Here is a 21,278-nt window from a genome sequence, read left to right as displayed (position 1 = left end):
GCCTCGGCCTCCCAAAGTGCTGGGATTACAGGCTTGAGCCACCGTCTGCTTTTTTACATAGAGTTTTTTGTTTTGTTGTTTAACAATTCATCCAGGGCTCTGACATATTTATTGAGTGCTTATGGTATATGTACCAGGTACTGCTCTGCTTGCCAGGTATACAGATAGCACATAAGACAGACAAGGTTCCTGCTCAGTGGCAGAATAAAGCCATGAACCAGGATGCTGAGATGGTGACAAGACCTGTGAGGGAAACAGAGTAATGTGATCCCACCTGGAAGGGCCTATGTTAAGGATGGCGTTTAGGCGAAGGGCTCTCTGAGGAGGTTAGGGTGAAGAGTTTTAGGCAGGCTTTTCCAACCTTAGCACTGACGTTTTTGACCAGATAATCCTTTGCTGGGGGGAACTGTTCGGTACACTGGAGGATGTTTAGCAACATCCGTGGCCTCTACCCACTAAATGTCAGTAGCACTCCGTTCCCCCAGTTGTGACAACCAAAAATGTCACCATAAATTACCAAATGTCCCCGGGTAGTAATATTGGCCTCACTTGAGGGTGCTGCTTGACCAAGAAAGATATTTGTTGGTTGGTGTTTTTAATCTTGTTTTGTGGAAAGTACTCAGTCATCATCTCTTTTGCTTCATTCTCCCTCTCCTCTCCTGCTTGGACTCAAACTGTAAATCTGTTTGACCTTTGTATTGTGTCCCACATGTCCCTCATGTGCTTTTTTGGATGTTTATCCTTTTGAATAGCTCTGCTTCAGTTTAGATATTTTCACCTGACCTAACTTCTAATATGATCTCTTTAACATTGACCAGTTGTTTTTCTTTTATTATTATTTTTCTGAGACGGAGTCCTGCTCTGTCTCCGAGGCTGGAGCGTAGTGGCGCGATCTCGGCTCACTGCAGCTGTGGCCTCCTGGGTTCAAGCGATTGTCCTGCCTCACCCTCCTGAGTAGCTGGGACTACAGGCACATGCAACCATGCCCAGCTAACTTTTTGTATTTTTAGTAGAGACAGGGTTTTGCCTTGTTGGCCAGGCTGGTTTTGAACTTCCAACCTAAAGTGATCCTCCTGTCTCTGCCTCCCAAAGTGCTGGGATTACAGGTGTAAGCCATCATGCCTGGCCTGATTGTTAAATACATCCATTGACTTCTTAATTTCAGTTTTTGTTATTTTAGTTCTAGAACTTTCTTTCATTCTTTTATATAGTCTTTAGTTCTCTTTTTAATTTCTTGAACATAATTGTAGATTTCTTAGGACAATGTTTAAACTCCAGTAATTGGGTCTTCTGTGGATTTGTTTCTATTGTTTGTCGTCTTGATTTTTAATCTGATGGGGTTTCTTTTATAGATGACTACCTGCTTTTCTTTTGATGCTTTTAGAATTCAGTCTTTATCTTTGATCTTAAATAGTGTGATTATTTGCTTGGAGATCGTTGCGCCTCCTGTATCTGAGTGTCTAAATCTCTTATGAGACAGGAATTTTTCATATATTATTTCATTAAACAGGTTTGCTAATCCTTTCTTTGACTCTTTGACCTTAGTGATACCAATACTTGGAATATTTTATTGTTTTATGTTATCCTAAATGTCATGAATGCTTTGCCCATTCTTTTTTCTTTATTTTTGTCTGGCTGGATTATTTCAAAAGACCTCTCTTTAAGTTCTGAATTTCTTTTTTTTTTTTTTTTTTTTTTTTTGCCTGATTAGTCTGTCTTGAAGCTTTCAAATGTATTTTGTATTTCTTTCTATGAATTCTTCACTTCCAGAATTTTTAGTTGATTCTTTCTAAAAATATGTGCCCCTTTGGTAAATTGCTCACTCACATTCCGAATTGTTTTTCTGAGTTCTTGGTATTTTTCAGAATTGCCTTGTATCTCACTGAGCTTTAAAAATCAATATTTTGAATTACTTATCTGGGATTTTCAAAATTTCTATTTGATTAAAAGAATTTGCTGCTGGAGAATATTCCTTTGAAGATGTTGTATTTCCTTTTTTTTTTTTTTAGGCAGAGGCTTGCTCTGTCACCCAGGCTGGAGTGCAGTAACATGATCACGGCTCACTACAGCCTCCACCTCCCAGATTCAAGTGATTCTCCTGCCTCACTCTCCCAAGAAGCTGGGATTACAGGCGTGCACCACCTTGCCCAGCTAATTTTTTGTATTTTTATTGGAGACAGGGTTTCACCATGTTGGCCAGGCTGGTCTGGAACTCCTGACCTCAAGTGATCCGCCCACCTCAGCCTCCTGAAGTGCTGGGATTACAGGTGTAAGCCACTGTGCCCGGCCTTGCAGGAAGCCCAGGAAGTACATTTACGTGACTTAATGGTGTTCTCTAATCCCACAGTTGTGTGTGTAAGTCTCAGCTTTGTAGATGGCATTCATAGAAGGTATGAGACAATGTAGCAGGGTAAGATGGAGTACAGGCTTTATTATCATACCGTAGTTTGAATTCTGTCTTACATCTTTGGGTGTTGCTTAATCTTTATAGTACACTCAGTTTCTGATCTTTAAACTGGGAGCAATGCTCACCTGTAAGATTACTGTGCATTTGGTTGGAAGTGCCTCTTATAGGGCCGGCACGTCGTTGTAGGCTTTTCTACTATTGGTCATAACAATGGTGAAGAACAGATATTTTGCCAGGTCGCTGAATGTTTTAAAGATATTCTCAAGTCAGTGAAAATCGGAATTTTCTCTTGAAACAAGAAAAGTGACCTTTAAAATATGATGTCTGTGTTATTTTAATATTTAAAAGTAAAACTTTAAAAAGTCCTACCATGCTGGTGGGATTGTAAAATGGTGTTGCCATTTTGGAAAACAGTGTGGCAGTTCCTCAGTAATTCTACTTCTAGGTTTATACTCAAGAGAAATGAAAACCTGTATCCACAACAAAACTTGTGTATGAATGTTGATAACAGCCATAATTTGTAATAGCTCTAAGTGGGAGCAGCCAGGATGTCCATCAGTAGATGAATGGATGAATTCAATGTGGTCCACCCATACAATTGAACATTACTCTCACGCTTAGAAAGCAATGAAGTTCTCACATATGCTGTAACATAGGTGAATTTTGAAAACATCCTGCGAAGAGAGAAAAGCCAGACACAACATATTGTATGATTCCATTATCTGAACTGCCTGTGGAATAAGCAAATCCATAGGGTAGAAGTAGATCAGTGATCGCTGGACAAGGGAGGATGGCAGGAAACTGGGGGGACTGTGAATGCAGACAGGGCTTCTGGTGGTGGGTGATGAAGGTATTCTAAAATCAGTGCTGATGGTTGTGTAGCTCTAAATATATTAAATGTGTATTTAGTGGGTGTCTTCTAAAGAATTTTATGGTATGTGAATTACATAGCTGTTAGTGTTTTTAAAGTCTTTACTAGCAAAATGTCATTTTCACTGGATTCTGATCAATTGCTCCCCTACTTCTCCCTTCATTATTCAGGAAGAAAGGCGAAGGTTGAAAAATGCAATAATTATCCAGTCATTTATTCGAGGCTATAGAGACAGAAAACAGCAAGTAAGTTTGTTTGCTTTTAAAATAAGAAAGAATTAGTAGGGCATGGGAGAGCTTATTTTAAATATGGTGTGTATCTTTATATACCTCGTTAATGGAGATTAATGTTGACAGTAGTATGCTTCCCAATAAATTATTTTATTTGTTCTAATATTTGCAAAGATGTACAGATAGGTGAGTTTTTAGGTAAATAATAAAATACAAACATGGGCCTAACCACAGTTGAAGATCAATATATAAGGAGATGGTGGGAGATTCTGTCAGTGGGCGTTTAGCAGCTTTCATTGCATTCCAGGCTGGGTTTTTTGTTTTTTAAGTTCAGTAACAGTGTTTTCTTCTTCTTTTTTTTTTCTTTTTGAGACAGTCTTAACTCTGTTGCCCAGACTGGAGTGCAGTGGCATGATCTCGGCTCACTGCAACCTCCGCCTCCCAGTCTCAAACAATCCTACCTCAGCCTCCCAGGTAGCTGGGATTATAGGCATGTGCCACCACGTCTGGCTAATATTTGTATTTTTAGTAGAGATGGAGTTTCACCATGTTTACCAGACTGGTCTCGAACTCCTGACCTCAAATGATCCGCCCGCCTCAGCCTCCCAAAGTGATGGGATTACAAGTGTGAGCCACTGCACCTGGCCTGGTTTTTTGTGTTTGTTTGTTTGTTTGTTTTAGATTGTCTTGCTCTGTCACCCAGGCTGAGTGCAGTTGCACGATCTTGGCTCACTGCAAGCTCTGCCTCCCAGGCTCAAGCGATTCTCTTGCCTCAGCGTCCTGAGTAGCTGGGATACAGGTGTGTGCCACCACAGCTGGCTAACTTTTTTTGTATTTTTAGTAGAGGTAGGGTTTCACCATGTTAGCAGGCTGATCTCAAACTCCTGACCTCAGGTGATCCACTTGTCTTGGCCCTCCAAAGTGCTGAGATTAAAGGCGTGAGCCACCATGCCTGGTTTCTTTTCCTTTTTTTTTTTTTTTTTTTTTTCTTAACATTTTTTTCTCTATAACTCAGCTGTGAGCAAGGACCAGTAAACAGCCTTTTCATTGTCTATTTCCACCATTCCTGTAAACACATCAACGTATATTTAGATCATAAGAATTGTGTGTCCAGATAATATATTTGTGTGTCATTTTGTTTTGTTTTTCTTCCAGTATTCCATCCAAAGAAGTGCATTTGATCGCTGTGCTACCTTATCTCAGTCTGGGGGCACTTTTCCCATTGCTAGTGGCCCCAACCTTACCCTTTTGGTAAGGCAGCTTCTGTTTTTTTACAAGCAAAATGAAGACTCAAAACGTTTGGTGAGTGTTAGCTATGTTTTCACTTGTCCTCGTTTACACATGTCTGCTTTCTTGTTCAAAGTGGAAATGGTATCTCATCAGAAAGTTACACAGCCTCTGTGTCCGGGCTTTGTGAATTTCTCAGCTAGCTGTGAGATGTTACCTTTGTGGTGATGTGTTTTACTTCTTAAAATTTGATACACATAAAAATATGTATCAAAAAATAGGCTTTTTCATATTTTTTGTAGTGGAAAACTTGAAACAAGCAGAATATCTTGCCCATCTATTATGTACCCTGACACAGCCTCAGTAGTCATCAGTATGCCTAGGTCAGTGGGAAGTGCCTCCTCAGTACCACATCGTGGTTACCCACAAACTCTGAGATACAGGGTCTCAGTGTTTACATATTATTATTATGTTAGAGATTTGGTCTTGCTCTGTCGCCTTGAATTCCAGGCTTAAGCAGTCCTCCCACCTCAGCCTCCCAAGTAGCTAGAGCTACAGATGTGTGTACACCTTGTTAATGTTAAGGCTAATTTTTAAAATTTTTATTTATTTATTTATGGCAGAAATGAGGTCTTGCTATGTTGCCCAGACTGGTTGTGAACTTCTAGTCTCAAGTGATCCTCCCTCCTTGGCCTCTCAGAGTGCTGCAAATGTAGGCGTGAGCCACTGCGCATGATTTAGGGTCTCTTTTTACGGGGGTTTGGGGGAGCAGAGCCTTGTTCTGTCACCTAGGCTGGAGTGCAGTGATGTGGCCTTGGCTGACTGCAACCTTCACCTCCTGGGCTTAAGCAATTCTTGTGTCTCAGCCACCTGAGTAGCTGGCATTATGGGCATGCACCAACATGCCTGGCTAATTTTTTTATTTTTAGTAGAGATGGAGTTTTATCCTGTTGTCTGGGCTATCACTGAACTGCTGGCCTCAAGTGATCCTCCCACCTCAGCCTCCCAAAGTGCTGGGGTTATAGGTGTAAGCCACCATGCCCAGCCTTAGGGTCTTTTTAAATACGAAATATAATCATAGTTCTCTAAAATTCTGTAGGCATTTGATCTTATCAGTGCTGAGGAACAGTGTGTATTAATGGTGGAAAATACATTCAGATGCGTAGAAGAGTAATTTTTTTTTTAAATGGAACTTGTTACTGTTCATTTTCTCGGGGAATATTAAGAGATTTGTATTGTTAGGTTAAATGCACACACACACACACAATACACACACACACACACACACACACACACACACACACACACACACACACTTTTTTTTGAGACAGAGTCTTGCTCTGTTACCAAGGCTGGAGTACAGTGGCATGATTTGGCATGCTGCAACCTCCGCCTCCTAGGTTCAAGCAATTCTGCCTCAGCCTCCCAAGTAGCTGGGATTACAGACATGTGTCACCATACCCAGCTAACTTTTGTATTTTTAGTAGAAGGGGTTTTGCCATGTTGTCCAGGCTGATCTTGAACTCCTGGCCTCAGGTGATCCACCCGCCTCGGCCTCCCAGTATTGGGATTACATGTGTGAGCCACCATACCCGGCCTAGGTTAAATATATTATTTATTTATCTTTTTTTTTTTTCCTTTTGGGAAGGAGTCTCACTCACTCTGTCACCCAGGCTGGAGTGCAATGGTGCGGTCTTGGCTCACTGCAACCTCTGTCTCCTGGATTCAAGCGATTCTCCTACCTCAGCCCCATGAGTAGCTGGGATTACAAGCGTACACTACCACGCCTGGCTAATTGTGTGTGTGTGTGTGTGTGTGTGTGTGTGTGTGTGTGTGTGTGTGTTTAGTAGAGGCGGGCTTCACCATGTTGGTCAGGCTGGTCTTGAACTCTTGACCTCATGTAATCCACCTGCCTCGACATCCCGAAGTACTGGGGTTACAGGCATGAACCACCACATCCATCCAGGTTAAATGTATTATTCATTTTTGGAAAAATTTTTAAACCTGCATGAAAAGGGGAGAATACAGTGAAAAATAAGTCTTTTTTGTTACAAACCAATCCTTCTAGAATGATCCCTACATGAATTAATTACAATGGACAAAGGAATATGGTAATACTCCTCTAGTGTTTGGCTTTAAAACCCAGCATTGCCTCTGGAGTTGAGCTAAGCTGGAATACGAGCAAACTTTCTGTAAACCAAGAAAGTGCAGAGAAAGAACTGAGAGCCAGTCTGGAGAGGCAGTGAAAGCAGTTTAATCTACCCATTCCAGACTTCCGTCAAGTGCAGGCACTTTCCAGGCTTGCCTTCTGAACTTCATGAGAAAAAGAATCAGAGTAGTACATCTGCGGATAATTGGGCTTGCTTTCTGGAACAGGCTGTTCCTGTCCTCCTACACTCTAATCTTGTGGATTGCAAGATCACCAAGGAGCACAGACAGGCAAGTGCTGTGAGGTGTCCATCCGTGTCTTTCCAGAACACCTGTTGCCTTTGAGTGAAGGCCTCAGTCTCGGTCATCAATCACTATATGGTTTATAAACATGGTATAGCCACACAGTCCTGCTTTAGAAGCCATCTATGAAAAGCTTGGATGTAAATGAACATGTTTGACTGTAGGCCTCGATCAGATACAAAGCAGATTGCTCATGTGTAGATTCTGAAACCCTAAATACATTAATGTCATCAGACCTATCCAGGAAAAGGATAAAAGTGGGCTGGACACAGTGGCTTACACCTGTAATACCAACACTTTGGGAGGCTGAGGTGGAAGGATCCCTTCAGGCCGGGAGTTTGAGACCAGCCTGGGCAAAATACCAGACCCCACCTATAAAACAAAACAGAGCAGAAATCAAATTAGCTGGGTGTGGTGGCATGCCGCTGTAGTCCAGCTACTTAGGAGGTTGAGGCAGGAGGATCGTTGGGGCCCAGGTATTCAAGGCTTCAGCGAGCTGTGATCCTGCCACTGCACTCCAGCCTGCGCAATTGATTGTCGATTCAGTTCTCAAGCATAGATGCGAGGGCAGTAAATTAATCACATGGGTAAATGTCTCCTGCCCCAGTCTTCACGTTGTTAGCTTTCTACTCTAGGAGTAAGTGTAGTGCCACTTTTGATAGGTTTCCAAAGCTATTCTATGCAAAAACAGGCATATATGGCTACTTCTTCCTCACCTCCTCCCTTTAAAAAAATTATTACTATGACTTTAAGTCAAATACGGTACTAAGATTGTGTTTCATATACAGTTTAATTATTCTAGAATTAATAATTGCCTCAGTTTTTAGTTGCTTACTTTTCTTTGAATCTTTTGGTAAAGTCTTCCTCCACCTTCCAACAGTCCTACAATTATATCATGTATAGTTATTTTACATCTTGTTAACTGATAAAAGAAATTTTAGGATGAACTACATCCTAAAATACTTCTTCATTATCTGAAGTGGTATGTAACCCTAAATACTACTTCAGATAGTGAAGGAAGTATTCGTGTCATATTGGTTCCTGAGAAAATGTGGACAAGGTGGCTCCAAACACCTCCAGAGAAAGCCTGTGTGTATTAACTAATATTCACAAGAGGTCAGAGTTATTTGTCCCAGCTTAAGCCATGAGCTACTTTGTTGTGCAAAGTGCTTTTGTATTGGTAATTCCATTGTCTAATAATGTTTTATGGCAAACAAATGTTAATGTCAAAGGAAAAACCACTTAAAAATAATAGGCAAAGAAAAGGTTGTATGACATATTTATAACTAGCTACATTTAAGAGGCTGTCTTTGCCGTGTGCAGTGGCTCACACTGTAATCTCAACGGTTTGGGAGGCTGAGGTTGGTGGATCACTTGAGGCCAGGAGTTTGAGACCAGCCTGGCCAACATGGCAAAACCCCATCCCTACTAAAAATATAAAAATTAGCTGGACATGGTGGTGGTGGGTGCCTATAATCCCAGCTACTTGGTAGGCTGAGGCAGGAGACTCCCTTGAACCCAGGAGAGGTTGCAGCGAGCCAAGATGGCGCCACTGCACTCCAGCCTGGGCAACAGAGTTGAGACTGTCTCAAAGGAAAAAAAAGGCTATCTTTTCATTCTAGATGATTCTAAATGGGTCTTATGAAAGGAAAAAATAAAATACCAGTCTATTACACAAAGGCACAGTAGAGAAAGTAGAAGAGATTCCTTGTTAAGTATTGAGTTTCCAGTGTAATTTATGGCAGCTTCATACATACTATCTAGTCAGGCCTCTTGATTGCAAGTGACAAAAATCTGCATCTGCCTTTATTGAACTCACTGACTAATCCTTGTATCCAGGAGAATGGGCAGTTCTGGCCAGCCTGGTCAGTGGGCCTGTAGGATTGCCTTCCCTATCAAAAAATGATGGAGTTAGGGAAGGGAAATATCCAAAAGGAACAGATGCTAGAGACACACAGGCATACACATCCACAGAAGAAAAAGGTGAAAAGAAACAGGTATCCCACATAACTTGGGATTAATATCATATTTCTAATGTATTTTTATTACGGATTTCTGATTTTTGCAAATGAACTATTTTTGTTTCAGATTAACGTGAGCTTTAAGTGTACTTTGTTATAGTTACTAGTTTAGTAATTTAATACTAATGTATTTTTTTAAGATTGAAAATGCAGATATTTTTCATTTTTGGAGACAGGGTTTCTCATTCTGTCACTCAGGCTGGAGTGCAGTGACTTGATGTTGGCTCACTGCAACTTCTGCCCACAACCCCCCAATTCAAGCGATCCTCCCATCTCAGCCTTCCAAATAACTGGGACTACAGGCTTGTGCCACCACGCCCAGCTAATTTTTGTATATTTTGGTAAAGACGAGGTTTTACCACATTGGCCAGGCTGGTCTTGAGCTCCACCTAAAGTGATCCACCCGCCTCGGTTTCCCAAAGTAACAGGCGTGAGCCACTGAGCCTGGCTGGAAAATGCACATGCCTCTAAATAAAACCTGACTTAGAAGATTTACTTCTTACCATGTTTTGATTAGATTTGATTAAATGTGTGTTGCCACTTAAGGAAATTTGGGGTATTATGTACATTAACAAACTATTAAATTTTCATTGAGAGTTGTATATTGTATGTTTTGCTGTTTCAGATATGGCTGTATCAGAACTTAATTAAACACAGCTCTCTGTTTGTCAAGCAGTTGGATGGATCTGAGAGACTTACGTGCTTATTTCAAATAAAAAGATTGATGAGCCTCTGTTGCAGGTAAAATTCTATTGCAAGTCAACAACGTATGTAATGTACTGATCACCTCTTCTAGAGGAACACCTTTTGACTTATTTTCAGAGACAGTGGCTTTTCCATACTTGTTTTTGTTTTTTAAGAGATCATAGACTTCTATATATTGTAATTTTCATTCTAGGTGATTTTGGCCAACAAGAGGTACAAACGAAAACACAGATATTTTTCAGATGACTTTTTCTTGCAAGGGTGTCCTGGAATTATTTTGTTAATGTTGGCCATCTTGGTTATTAGGGAATGGAAAGTCAGCCAAAAGAGGACTCCTGATATGAGAAAGACTCCATTCCAGAGGGGTCTCCACCAAAATGTAGTTTGAAAGCTACATCTTTAGAGTATACCTTTCATTAGGCATTTATTATTCGTGTGTGAACTTGAAATAAGTCACTGCTATGACTTTCTTGGATTCAGTCTGCAAAAGAACATGTTTAAAACCTCTAACATTTACATTTTGTTAAAATTCCATTTCTCATCAAAAAGAATCATTGCTCCTTAGGGAAAACAGCCCTGGCTTGAGGTAGAGAGTGCACTTGAGCCTTTGTGACCTCACAGATAGAACTATACTATTCAGTTGCAGTTCATTTTAGCCTCTTAAAATGATAGTATTATAATTATTTGTATTGTTGTTATGCATTATGTGCCAGGAAGCTTTTTTAAACATTTGCAACAGAGTCAGTCTATTCAGTATGTACATTGTTAGTCATGTTTGTCACTTTTTTTAAAAAGCCTCAATGTATATTTTTAAATTATTGATGTATTTTTATCTTTTTCGTTTTATAGCAAAAGAGCTCTCAGGCTTTCATGTTGGGTTTGGGGGGATAGAGGGAGGAGTGGACTAGAGACAGCCAAGAAGAAAGTTTTGGGAGTGACATATGTGCTCTGTGCCTTGATTGGTGTGACCTGTCTAGACTTACTGTACTGCCCTCTTCAAATGGGTATAAGGTTTATTTTTGTGATAGCCAAGCTTTCCCTTCTGCCTGCAGTTCTTCTCATAGTAGGAAGGGAAGCCTTAGTCAAAATGAGAGATGACTTAGGGCTAGAAGTAAAATCACTGTTCCATTTGGAGGATATTGCAGGCATGGAAAGTCCCGAAAGCATCTTTCAGGAGATACTGTGCACTGTTAAAGAGATTCGTATTTGAGTTTAATTAAATGCAGCTTCTTGATACAGTTCGTGGATTGTTACACTTCTTACAGTGTTTTGTAATCTTGAATATTTTCTGTTCGTTTCACCACTGTCCATTTTTCATATCTGTGAACTTAGTGCCAGCATACCGTTTGGCACATAACAAGAATCCTTTGAAAAACCGTCTGAGTGACTGAAAGTTGGTTGGATGATTTCCCTGCCTATCTCTTAAGATGTCCCTATTTTCAGAGATCATCTTGTACTGGAATAGTTTCTTTCCATTGTCACAAAGTCACTTGGGGAAGCTTGGTGACATTTTGCCATCCAGTAAGTGTGCAAATACTTTTTTTCATTTTTACAGGTTGCTGCAAAACTGTAATGATGACAGTTTGAATGTTGCACTTCCAATGAGAATGCTTGAAGTATTCTCCTCTGAGAATACTTACTTGCCTGTTTTACAAGATGCTAGCTATGTGGTGTCAGTGATTGAACAGATTTTGCACTACATGATTCACAATGGTAAGTAGTCAGCAGGGTCAGAACTGTGGCTCAGCATCCCGATGGGCAGCGAGCAGAGGCCAGCCTGCTGCTGCGAGCTTGTGCACGCGGTCTCAACATCAGAGTGGGACTGGTGTCCCAGGCGAGTTGTGCTCCATCCGTGGTGCCCACCAGAGTCCCAGATTCCAGCATCTGTCCTCGGCTCCACCCACTCTGAAAATTTAGAACCATGCTACTTTCTTTGCCTTTTTCCTTTGCTTGGAAATGAAGTTAATATATGCTTTCATAAATTGTCCCAGTACCGTAATCCAAGATTTGTATCTGCAGTGCAGCTGTTGGTCCTTCACCTGAGCAGGAAGGGCTCTTCATACCTCATGCTCATTCCGAGTGAATGGGAAGGATAGTGCCAAAATTGTGTGAGTTTAACGTCACTCCGAGAGCCTTTATTTGGTTACATTACTTTTCTTAAAAGAATGGTGTCCTCACATTAGTTCAGTAGAAGAGAATAGGATATTTAGTTTGAATTTTTTAACTCATTGCTAAAATTTTAATACATTGATAATGCTCATAGAATGACTACATTATATAAGCTACAATGAACTGTATCTGAAACTCTTAAGGACACATTAGTAACACTTTGGAGAAAAAGTATGAACTAGACATGATTTTTAAAGCTTTCATGAAGTGAACAGTATATATCCTAAAACAAAAAAACCTTCGATCCCAACATCCTCATAGGTAGAAACCCAGGCACTTCAGGACTCCTGGACTTCAGAAATGTTTGTCAGCATTACAAATGTATATGAGAGGTCTGGAAAGGCAGTTGTAAAGGGAGGTCTGGAAAGCCATTGTCACACAAAATTATAAGTAACTGTGGTTTTCTGCTTTTGTTCGCTTGAAGTGATAGTCTGGGTTACATCTAGCAGACTTGAAATCTAGACATTTGGTCCTCTGAATTAAAACTACAGAAATTAAATTCATATTCATTTCAGCCTTACCTTGGCGTATCCCTATTTTTTTAGACTCCTTTGTTGAAAACTGAGGGATACTGTGTACCAGCTTAATTAAAAGTAAACTGAAAGTTGTAGAATTTGTTCTTTTTAAAAATTCATGATTAAAAGTGGCTCATTGTATTAATTGATACACACACACACACACAGTTTTAAGACCAAGCATTTGAGGAGAATTTGTACTGTTTTCTAAAAGTGTAAGGAAAATGGTTAAGAAATACGCATTATTTGAAATGTGTCCCCTAATACCGGAAATGCTTAAAAAAAAAAAGCCTTGATGTATTTTTTTTTAATTCTTGATGTATTTTTATCTTTTTAGTTTTCTAGCAAAAAAGCTTTCAAGCTTTCTTCATGAGTTTCACTCATCAGCAGCATACAGTAGGTTAGACTTGGGGTAGTTACAAAGTATATCTAATGACAAAGTACTGAGTATATATTGTTTAGTGATTTTCACTCAAATATGAAGCTGTGTAGGTCTGTTTCAAAAACTGGCCCATGCAGATGGATTGTTTTTAATGTGTGCTTGTATACTGATGAGATATTTAAAAATCATATCTGAACATTGTTTTTTTTCTATAAAAATGGAGTAAATGATTCTAAAAGAATATATGATTTGGATCATTCTTGATACTCAAGAGTTTATGTTCACTGCCCACCCAGAGTTCCTATCAAAAGCATAGGCTGGAAATTTTAAGAGGTTCTAAAAGTTGTTTCAGTTTATGTCTAAGATGCCTTTAAATCAGTTAACTTCTTCAGTGCCCAGATTGTGGTCTCCAAATATTATCATTTCCTCTAAAAGGAGCTTCAGAGTTCCTGGGGAAAAGGCTGATTACAGGGTAGAGGACGCAAGAGGTGAGACTGGGGCATGTTGTTCCAGCAGAGAGCAGAGGACCAGCAGTGACCCTGAGGTTCGGGAGGCTCCTAAAGCCCGCCCCAGGGCCCCAGGTGGAGCAGTGCGAGGCCAGGACTGCAGCGTAATCAAACTCTGTGAGTTCAACACGATCTTTAAAAAACACACAAATAGAGACAGATTATAAGATCACAGTATTTTAGCCTTATTGGGCTCCTGATACAAGTGAACTAGTTAAATAGAATTTCTAACGTGAGACAATTGGAGACTTGAACACTGACTAGATATTTGTGATGTTAAGGAACTGCTCTTCATTTATTTTAGCTGTGATAATGTTTCAGAAAAGTCTTTTAATGATACACTAAAATAATCGTATCTTAGACTTGCTTCCAAATGGTGTATAGGTGAATTGAGATTGGCTCTAGTTGACAGTTGTTGGTACACAGTCTGTATACCATTCAGCTGTCTATATATTTGTTTAGTTTTCCGTTTGAACATGGTAAAGAACTAATTTAAGTTTGGACCTGTAGAGATTGTAAAAAGGATTTAAAAATTGACCAGTTTTTTCCCCTTATTATAGGAAAAGGCACTAAATTTTAAATGCGTGTTTTTCCTTTTAGGGTATTATAGGTCTCTCTATTTGTTGATTAACAGCAAGCTTCCATCAAGTATTGAATATTCTGATTTATCTCGAGTTCCTATAGCAAAAATTTTGCTAGAGAATGTTCTAAAACCATTGCACTTTACTTACAACTCCTGTCCGGAAGGTGCGAGGTGAGGCTGGAATGGATTTATTGATTTTGTCATTTCTCAAGATCTATATCTGACAGTAACTTTAACATAGGATGTGATTTTAAATATAGACTTGAAAGTCAGATTTTTACTTTATTAGTGTTGATTTAGTTTATAGAAAAGTGTACTTTTTCTTTCTGGCCTGTAGCCTAATACAAATTTGAGATTCTGGTGACGTTATTTTCCTGCTTTTCTAGTAACTATCAAAAGTTAACGAAAACGTGGCAGTTATCTTAATAGAAAAGACATTAAGTTTATTTAGGTTGCTTGAGTTGATATTAAATGATTAACTTGGCTAATTTAGAAGAGTAGATTATCTTTTTGAAGGATATTTTGAAAGATTATTTTAATCAGTGATTGGATGGACAGTATGCTTTGACATTATAAAAAGCTTCTGTTTTTCTTTTTCAGGCAACAAGTTTTTACAGCCTTCACAGAGGAGTTTCTGGCAGCACCTTTTACAGATCAGATTTTTCATTTCATCATTCCGGCGTTAGCAGATGCGCAGACCGTTTTCCCTTACGAGCCCTTTCTGAATGCACTGTTGTTAATAGAGAGTAGATGTTCAAAAAAGAGTGGTGGAGCACCCTGGCTTTTCTATTTTGTTTTAACTATTGGCGAAAATTATTTGGGTATGAAATACAAGACTTTTTTACCTGAACATGTATATGGGTAGCATTAGCAGATGAGTCAAGAGAAGGCCGTGAAGTGGCAGGTGTCATGGAAAGGTGGGCCTCTCTTGGAAGAGTGTATTTGCTGAAGGGCTGTGGTCTGGGCAGTGTTGCTGGGGAGAGTTTCCAGATACAGTGGGAAAGACTGACTTATATACATGTCTTAGGAGGCCGCACAGATTATTTTAATAGAGTGAACGGAATTAAATGGGAAAGCTCTTCTGTGAGTCAGGCCTGTTTCCCTACTTTTCCTAAACTTACAGTGTGCCTATTCTAGAATGATAACATCTTCCTGACGTATTGTTGAAACCATGCATACTTGCACGCATGAATTATTAATGAAAGAAATACAGGGAAAACCAAACTTTTTCTTACTCTCACACTCAACATTGAAAAATTCTGTGACCGGAAATGAGGGTGTGTTTTTTTTTCCCCCACACACCAAGCAGTTTTGCAGTGGATACCACGTAGGTATTATACAATTAAGTTCAATTCTGATGCTGTCCAGCTGGAAATAATGTCAGATCCCATAATCTGAAGGCTTAGTCCTGCAAGACTACACCCACTTCAGAGGCCAATTACAAGTAATAGGTTGTCACCTATACTTCTGGCCACCCTGCAAAAATGGGGATTCTACAACCCTGCCTTGGATTTGGTCATTTACTAGGACACCTCCCAGAACTCGGGGAAGCCGAGGTAGGCGGGTTGTGGAGCTCGCATGCCTTCTCTCGGCATTCCACGCCCTCAGCACCTCCATGTGTTCAGCTCACTGCATCTTCCTGTTGAGTTTTATGGTGCTTCATCTCCAGTGTCCCTCCAGCAGCCCCTTGGAGGTTGGTGGGAGGGGCTGAAAGTTCCAACCCTCTGATCACTTGGTTTTTCTGGTGAAAAGCCCCATCCTGAGGCCCCTAGATGGTCACCTCAGTGCATAAACTCAAGTGTGATCACAGAGGGCTAGCTATGAATAATAAGACTCTTCTCTTTCAGGAAATTCCAAGAGTTGTAGGTGCTTTCTGACATGAATGGGGACTAAATCTAAATATGTTTCCTATTATAACACAGAATTTTAAAATAAGTTCTGGTCAGAAATGCCTCTTTGAGTATGAAGGAAAATGGCATCTTAGTTTTCCATTTTAAAAAATAACATTTAACTAAAATACATTTTAACTGATTGTTTTACAAAGGGGCCCTCTCTGAGGAAGGGCTGCTGGTGTATTTGCGGGTGCTGCAAACCTCCCTCTCTCAGCTACCAGTCTCTCCTGCCAGCGCCAGCTGTCACGACTCGGCCAGCGACTCGGAGGAGGAGGGCGAAGAAGCTGACAAGCCCTCGAGCCCGGTGAGCCCTCGATGCTGGCAGCCCTGTGTGCTCATCTGTCATTCTGTCTACCCCTACTTTCAGTTACACAGCCAGACCCTCAGTTTTTTCTACCACAGTTTCTGTGATTAGAAACAGTTTTTTCCACCGCTTTCTTAGTATGTTTATGGAAGTGTAAATGGAGACACATAGTTTTGTGTTTGTTTTTTTAGGCAAAATAGGATTATACTGTATGTTAACTTAGTTATTAGGATATATTTTCTAGCAGTGAAATTGTTGGGTCAGAAGTTCCTTTTTACCCTATCCTGTGAATACCAAGTAATATCTTCCGTTAATTTCTGCTGATTTTATAGAGGATATGTGTTACGATTTATTTTAAAATTATTTTCAAGTTCTTACCTCTTTTATTCCTTAACTGTTGAGTTTACAGTAAATTTTCAAGGAATAAAAAACTTTAAAATTATATATACATGCATACTTAATTTGTGTTTTACTTAATATACCTACCAGTGGCTTTTCTTTGGTCTTAACACTTGAAATGGCTTGAGGTATGGCTATCATAAGTTATTTTTTTTCATTAAGGAGTTGTATATTGATTACTAAGTGTAATCACAGAATATACTTGAGAGGGTCTCCGGGCCTCCAGGTGAAGTCCGTTTTTGCAGTATTGTGAAGTGGGTGTGTCAGTGCACTGCTGCACCTTCCTGGACAGAGCTTCACTAACGTCAAATGAAAGAGATGACAGCGGTAAGAGGATTGAGAAGTAAGCACAGGGCTTTGTTTAAAAAATAAAAATAAGAGAAGGTGAAGAAAGGAACACATTATACTGCCAGGGCTTATGGCTGAGAGGCAGACTGATTACCAAGGGGTGAAGTCGTTTTTATAGTGGATAGTGGGTGCTGGAACAGTTGTGTCTGTTCAAACTTACACCAATAAGTATTCATTTTTGTGTGTGGTTATAAAAAAGTGGGTTCTGTAGTGGAATGTAGATAAAATTTTTGTGTTTGGAAGAAAGTTTTAAAATAGCTTCCATAGAATCTGTGAAATTAAACCTTTATTTATATACAACGTATTTTGTATTCATGTGAAGATGGGGCTGTGTGCTTTCTCAGTGAGAGAGAGGACAGAGCTTTTCCTCACTGTGGGTGTGCAAACACAACGAAAGCAGAGCACAAGGACCCATGAACCAGTAAGGAAGCTGCAGGCTCTCTTTCTTGTGCTTACACTTGGAACATTTAAGAAGTGGAATCAGTTGCTTGATTTTTAAAATTCTTTACAACTGTAGAAAATATTACTACACTTTATTTTAATTCTTTTTAATATAAGAGTTTCAAGATCTGCATATTACATAACTTTATATAATTTATACTTTATACTTTAATTTCCTTTTTTCATTTATTCCCTTCATTCTTCCTTTGCCTTGGGTAGTGTCCACATTTGGGCTGAGAACTACAGACCCAGTTTTGAACCAGGCACTTGTAGGTTTCACTCCAAGTCATTCTCTCCTTGCCAGGTCTCTTACATGTATGTTTCTATGTTGCCTTTTCTTTCCCACGGCACTTAATCATATAGAACCTAATGTGATTGTAAGATTTTTCCAGGGTCAAAGTTCACCCTTGATAAGCTCTTTTGCCTTTAGGTTTCTGTATAATTTGTACACTACAGCTGGGCGCGGTGGCTCACCCCTGTAATCCCAGCACTCTGGGAGGCTTAGGTGGGTAGATCACGAGATCAGGAGATTGAGACCATCCTGGCCAACATGGTGAAACCCTGCCTCTACTAAAAAAAATACAAAAATTAGCTGGTCGTAGTGGCACGCGCCTGTAGTCCCAGCTACTCGGGAGGCTGAGGCAGGAGAATTGCTTGAACGTGGGAGGTGGAGGTTCCAGCGAGCCAAGATCGCGCCACTGCACTCCAGCCTGGTGACAGAGCAAGGCTCTGTCTCAAAAAAGAAAAAAAATTGTGCACTACAAAAATAATAGTGCTAGGATTCCTCTCTCATTCTGACACTCCTTTTATTAGCTTTATGTTAAAGATTCAAGTTTGACAGATGAATTTACTGCTTTTATGTATAGCAATGTTTTGTTTGGTAGATTATTTATAATTACATAAATTGTATTCATCCAAGTTTCCAAAGAGTACGGTCAAAATACCCAGTTACATATATTCATATATACGCATATATATGAAAAAAGTATGCATCTTTGCTTACTGCCCCAAATGAGTAAATTGCATAGATTGGCTTGAGTTTTACTCAGTAAATCAAATCTTCTGGAGAGATTAAGATATAAAATAGATTTCTTATATATAGCCCTTAATTAAAAAAGATTTCTTCAGTAGGCTGGGAGCAGTGGCTCATGCCTGTTATCTCAGCACTTTGGAAGGCTAAGGCAGGTGGATCACTTGAGGTCAGGAGTTCAAGACCAGCCTGATCAATATGGTGAAACCCTGTCTCTACTAAAATACAAAAAATCAGCCATGTGTGGAGGTTGGTGACTGGTCCCAGCTACTCAGAAAGCTGAGGCAGGAGAATTGCTTGAACCCAGGAGGTGGAGGTTGCAGTGAGCTGACATTGTGACACTGTAGTACAGCCTGGGCAACAGAATGAGACTCTGTCTCAAAAAAGAAAAAAAAAAATATTTAATATTCTCGCTTACTTTGCTTAAACTTGGATCCCAAATTAAAATGAAAATGCCATCAGATGATAATAGTTTCACTATGTATGCTTGTCTTAGTACAACTTGTTTTTAAAAATATATAGGAAATGAGGTTTTTTTGAAATGTAAATGCCGAAAATACTGTTATGTCATAAGCAAAAACTGAGTATTCACAGTTTGTTACTGTGCTAGGCAAAATGAATGCCTGCTGGTGACTGGATCCCTCGAGGATTTCACACCAGGTCCATTGTGATGTGGATAATTTGGAGATGATGCCTGTCTTTCTTCACCTGAAGAAAAACGTGATTTTGTGTGTGTTTGTAGTGAAGACGCTCAGTCAAGCAGGTTTATGGAGATTGATTGTTCTGGTGTGTTCTAGGAGGATGGCAGACTGTCAGTGCAATATATAACAGAGGAATGTCTGAAGAAGCTGGACACGAAGCAGCAGACCAACACTCTGCTCAACCTGGTGTGGAGGGACTCTGCGAGTGAGGAGGTCTTCACCACCATGGCCTCCGTCTGCCACACGCTGATGGTGCAGCACCGCATGATGGTGCCCAAAGTCAGGCGAGTGTCTGTGGGCATCTGTGCCAGGTGGCGCCAGCTGGAGAACATAGCTTCCTCCTTGGGAATGGCTCTCTTTTATCTGCTCTTTTCTGGTGGAATATGGTGTAGGATATTACACTGTCCAAGCGTTTTCGTAAAAAATTGTTGGTGTGGCCAGGCATGGTGGTTCACGCCTGTAATGCCAGCACTTTGGGGGGCCAAGGCAGGTGGATCACCTGAGGTCAGGAGTTCAAGACCAGCCTGGCCAACTTGGCGAAACCCCATCTCTACTAAATAATACAAAAATTAGCTGGGCATCGTGGGGTACGTCTGTAATCCCAGCTATTTAGGAAGCTGAGACAGGAGAATCGCTTGAACTTGGGAGGCGGGGGTTGCAGTGAGCTGAGATTGCACCATTGCACTACAGTCTGGACGACAGACCAAGAATCCATTTCCAAAAAAAAAGTTTGTGTTTTTCTTTTCTAAACCAACAAATACTGAGATTTTTTTCCTGGCCTGTGAGCCTCTGAAGTACCCTGTGTGTAATATTTCCTGTACTACCTTAGGTATATGAGTTTATTCACCCATTTGAAAGGTTGGACTCATACCTGCATTAGTGAACCACTGTGTTACATATCTTTTTAGGCTTTTTTCATAGTACGCTTTTTCGTGGGGTTTGTTTTGTTTTGTTTTTTCTTCAAACATCATCTCACTCTGTTTCCCAGAGTGCAGTAGTGTGATCATAGCTCACTGCAGCCTTCACTTCTTGGGTTCAGGCGATCCTCCCACCCCAGCCTCCTGAGTAGCTGAGACCATAGGCATGCACCACCACACCTGATCAATTTTTTTTATAGAGATGGGCTCACTGTGTTGTCCAGACTGTCTCAAAGTCCAGGGCTCAAGTGATCCTCTCACCTCAGCCTCCCAACGTAGTGGGATTATAGCGGTGAGCCACCACACTGGGCCTTCATAGTACCCTTTAATTAGATTGTCCCTGACAATTTATTACTAAAAGTAAATTTTTGTTTTTTGGCCTTTGAAATAAACTTTTGGTTCGGACAAAACTTGCAAGTTAAAGATATGGCAAATTTGTGCTTAGATAATTGTGATAGTAATCTTGAACTATTTTATTTCCCTCCATTTTGAGTGATACGTTAGTGGTTTCTTGAGAATTTAAAAGAAAAATACTCAATTGGATACAGCGCAAAATCTATGTAGTAGTTCTCCTAGGACCCGAGGGACTGATGTTGCACAGGCAAGCTGTCAGTAAGTGAGCAGGTCTGACACTGATTCGTGTTACCCTGTAGAATTCTCTTTGTGTTTATAAAATGCCACCCCATCACATGAAAAGAGTGATTTCTGTTGGTTAGGAAAGCATTCTCTAAAATGAACTGTAAGTAAGAAACCCATCGTTTGAAATGGCCTTGTAAACACTAATGTAGCCAACTAATGAGGTGCTATCTTCACTCACTGGTGTTTATTACCGTCGGAGGAAATAGATGTCAGTGAAACAGTGGCTCCTAGATTAGGTCATTAGCTCTTTGCTGGCTAATTGCCTGAGAGCAGGATGTGAGATCTGAGGATCGGAGTGGCTGAACCAGGATTCTTGCTTTTATTGTAGCACACAGCCCATTGCTGTGGATAGTAATTGCTGGATTTAAATGCATCGCTGTCCTGGTCTGAGGTTTACTAGAGAACCGCTTCCAAAAGGTGTTTAATGGGTGAAGGAACTTTCTGTGTAGGCTTGATTTTATGAGTACAACACCTATTTCCTCTAAGAAACTACTCTAGGAATTTTATTTATGGCTTAAACATGTTAGGTTCTAATATTTA

At 40.1% G+C, this 21,278-nt stretch overlaps 1 protein-coding gene and 1 long non-coding RNA gene across 2 annotated transcripts in view; one reads left to right on the top strand and one right to left on the bottom strand.

The window, feature by feature from the left end:
• Positions 1-21,278, top strand: part of UBE3C (ubiquitin protein ligase E3C) — a 122,645-nt gene that overhangs the window by 25,880 nt on the left and 75,487 nt on the right. Inside the window, exons 3-10 of the mRNA XM_032244884.1 lie at positions 3,449-3,523; positions 4,664-4,810; positions 9,833-9,948; positions 11,468-11,625; positions 14,085-14,238; positions 14,668-14,888; positions 16,112-16,263; positions 19,279-19,466. Coding sequence (XP_032100775.1) covers positions 3,449-3,523; positions 4,664-4,810; positions 9,833-9,948; positions 11,468-11,625; positions 14,085-14,238; positions 14,668-14,888; positions 16,112-16,263; positions 19,279-19,466 — 1,211 coding nt within the window. The remainder of the gene's footprint in view (positions 1-3,448; positions 3,524-4,663; positions 4,811-9,832; positions 9,949-11,467; positions 11,626-14,084; positions 14,239-14,667; positions 14,889-16,111; positions 16,264-19,278; positions 19,467-21,278) is intronic.
• On the bottom strand, positions 11,962-20,467 carry LOC116527781. Its single transcript, XR_004258732.1, has 3 exons — positions 20,455-20,467; positions 19,726-19,730; positions 11,962-12,045 (listed from the first exon to the last, which is right to left on the bottom strand). It is a non-coding gene; the product is annotated as an uncharacterized LOC116527781 (long non-coding RNA).

The sequence above is a fragment of the Sapajus apella genome, unplaced genomic scaffold (assembly GCF_009761245.1).
Source record: "Sapajus apella isolate SASKATOON/1434 unplaced genomic scaffold, GSC_monkey_1.0 scaffold56, whole genome shotgun sequence".
In the NCBI taxonomy this organism is placed as follows: Eukaryota; Metazoa; Chordata; class Mammalia; order Primates; family Cebidae; genus Sapajus; species Sapajus apella.
Note: the sequence above shows the minus strand (reverse complement) of the source record. Positions and strands in the feature narration are given on the sequence as shown.